This window comes from Eimeria mitis, genomic scaffold (genome assembly GCF_000499745.2).
Source record: "Eimeria mitis Houghton genomic scaffold, Emh_scaff6133, whole genome shotgun sequence".
In the NCBI taxonomy this organism is placed as follows: domain Eukaryota; phylum Apicomplexa; class Conoidasida; order Eucoccidiorida; family Eimeriidae; genus Eimeria; species Eimeria mitis.
The window spans coordinates 1-3,103 of record NW_024015675.1 but is presented as its reverse complement, the minus strand read 5'-3'; the positions used below and the strand labels follow the sequence as shown (position 1 = coordinate 3,103).

Sequence of the window (3,103 nt, the reverse complement as noted above, 5' to 3'; positions counted from 1 at the left end):
AGTGTTTAGGGTGTAGGATTTATGGTTTAGAACTTGACGGTTCCATCGAACGATACACTGATTTGGGATAGTCCTCCCCTAGAGACCTTCCTGCAGCGCGTCAGCAGCAAAACCAGAACGAAGCAAACCGCTTCCCCAATATACTGCGTGCGTATACCCCAAGAACACGAACACCGATCGATCGAATGAAAACAGCAAAACACACCTGCCAAGTCCTGCCTCCACATCGATACACCGCAGGTTTTCCTCTCTAGACGTCTCATGCACGCATAACAATACATATACCTGTTGTATATGTGAAAGCCAACAGAAAAAATGCACTCAGCAAACATAAGGAAGAACAGACTTGTTGTGCCTGCCATCCATACGCATGCAGCGCATATGCATGCACATGTGCTCACGCAAATATATACTACACACGAACAATACACCATACACGTATCACATACATAATACGTAATAATAATAGTAGCATAAATATACGCATATGCATACACAAGCGTATGCATAATGCATATATACACATGTGCATCTGGAACATGCAGATCCACCCCCCCAAAGCCAGTGCCAGCCCGAGACGCCCTAACCAGCGCACCATCAGTTTGTTTTNATGCAGATCCACCCCCCCAAAGCCAGTGCCAGCCCGAGACGCCCTAACCAGCGCACCATCAGTTTGTTTTATTTCCCTTAAACACTGATTTGCTTTCCTGTTTCTTCTGGCTCTCCTGCCTCGGATTCCAATGATTCTTCTTCTTCTTGCCTTCGGCTTCTGTTGCCTCTACGCAAACCAAAGCTCTTGGTGCTTGACTGGTCATCTAACAAAGAAGAAAACTCCTCCTGCACGCTTCTAGAGACTGGGTCCTTCCTCCTTCTGTGCCAAGACAGAGCACCCCACGCCAGCAGCCCTAGCAGCAAAACGCCAACAACTGCCCCCACTACAGCCCACACGATCGTCCATTTGCTTTCTTTGGAGTTCCCCACCGCTCCCTGCACCCTGCTGGTCCCAGCACTACTCCTGCGGCTGCTTCTACTTACGCCGCCGTTGCTGCTGCTGCTGCGGGGGTCCACGCACACCGCCTGCCTGCCCCAGCGATGCAGCTCAAAGCCCAGCCTGCAAGTGCACACGAAGCGGCCTCTGATCGGCCCATAGCACATCAGTTGTCCCTCTCCGCAAGGTAAATCATCACAAGTAAGTGGGGCCTTGGCGCGTTGTGCTGCCATGCTTCCTTCTGCTTCCCTTGCTGACGCCGTTGCGTCCCCAGGGGCCCTGCCTTCTCCAGTGCCAACGGAACCTCCGGAGCCACCCCCCAACAACAATGCGGCCTTCAGCAACAGCCCGTCATGCCGCTTTACATGCTGCTGAGGCCNGAGCCACCCCCCAACAACAATGCGGCCTTCAGCAACAGCCCGTCATGCCGCTTTACATGCTGCTGAGGCCTCTTGGGACCATCAGACCTGCTGGTTGATGTTCCATTTGCTACCTGAGCCGCACCCCCTGAAGGAGGAAAAGGAGGCGATGCTGGAGCTGGAGCTGCTCCTTCGGAGGAAGGGGATTGCCCTGATGTTGCAATACCTGCTGCTCCATCAACTTCTGCTGCACTAGCTGATAATGCTTCTGGCGCGCCACCTGGATGGTTCTCAATATTCCGTGGTGGCGCATAGGAGGCATCTGGGGCGTGCCCCACAGTGTCCTGGGCATGCTGCCCCAGGGTTATTTCTTTGCTGCTGCTGATGCCATCTGACGCATTTTGCGCATCTCTAACTAATTTCGTTCCGCCGTCTATAACTTGAGTCTTCTCCGTTGCTCCTGCTGCAGCGTCCACCGCGGGCAGATCCACAGCTGCTTCCGAGGAATTCGTCCCCTTCTCCGCTAGCACACTCGCTTCATTCTGTTTCTCCAGTTCGCGTTGCGTTGCAGCTGAGCCGGAGGAGTATTGAAAGTGCAAAAGACAGCAGAGGAGCGCCAAAAAGCAGACTGCCAGGCGCCTCATCGCTCTCGAAAGCTCACGAAGAAACCGGAAACTCTGGGCTCCAGAGGCGCGGGGTCACGGGGAATTCATTCCCCAATAAAATCAAAGGATAAAAGAAAAGTAGCTCCGAGCAAACCCCGAAGTGCGCTCAATGCCACTGCGGTTCAGCAAAGGCCGCGCTCAGGTGATCTGCAGCAGCCGGACCTGTTTGCAGCTGTTACTACAAATAAGACAAACTAATATTGATCATTTGGGGTATTTCAACAAAATGTCATGCACAGGAAACGCCAACACAACACCCATACCCAAAGCGCAGGCCGCCACCAGGGATGGCAACGCACAGCATGCGGCAACCGACGGGAGTTTCTTATTGAGGGCAAGACCCAAGGAGTATAAGTTCAACGGACGAAATAAAGTTGAAAAAGATGAAGATGGATGCAAATACAACGGACGAGAGGAACCCTCCCGCCGAAGAATAATGGGGGGAACCTTGACCAGGGATCCGATTGCTCGATTGTGGGGTTTTATTGTTTCTTCCTGTGAATTATTGTCCAATTCTTACTCGTTTAAATTAAATAATTAGTTCAAGTAAAGTAAATTGACAACTCAACGTCAGTCGAAGAAGAAAGCAAAGAAAATGATGCAGGTGAGAGACCAGTGGGCACACTGGTCCCGGGTGTGTTCACTGATCGAAGCCCCATCATGTCGCAGTAACGAGATGGTCATGTTCTACAATTACATTGCTCACAAAATAAGTACAAACTGCATTTTTTCAACATGCTAATTAAAGAAGTCGTCAAGAATACGATTACATCCTTAATTATAACCCCAGCCGGCATGCACACTTCTTGCCCCGAAGGCAAATCACAGTCTCGCAGTGCCCGGGCTGCATCTTTGAGCAAACCAGGGACTGTGTGAAGCGATGGACTTCGTATAGTAGCATAGTGGTTTTCGTTTGCGATTAGCTTCGTCATTAGATGCAACACATACACCTTGGCACAAGATGCTTGGATTGCGGCACTAAATACGCGGTTAGCCATTCTACAGCAACAGGATAATCCACAGCGACTGCGGTAGGCCTTGGCTCTGCGTACAGGACTAAAACTGTTCCAAATTTACTTGAGATGCCTTCC

At 51.0% G+C, this 3,103-nt stretch overlaps 1 protein-coding gene across 1 annotated transcript; it reads right to left on the bottom strand.

The window, feature by feature from the left end:
- Nucleotides 1-687: 687 nt before the first annotated feature.
- EMH_0086140 (uncharacterized protein) lies at nt 688-1,991 on the bottom strand (the record flags this gene model as incomplete). The annotated part of the gene is given in 3 exon segments (XM_038022886.1): nt 688-1,367; nt 1,371-1,394; nt 1,493-1,991. Coding segments are annotated over 3 exon segments (1,203 nt in total).
- Between the last annotated feature and the right edge of the window lie 1,112 nt (nt 1,992-3,103).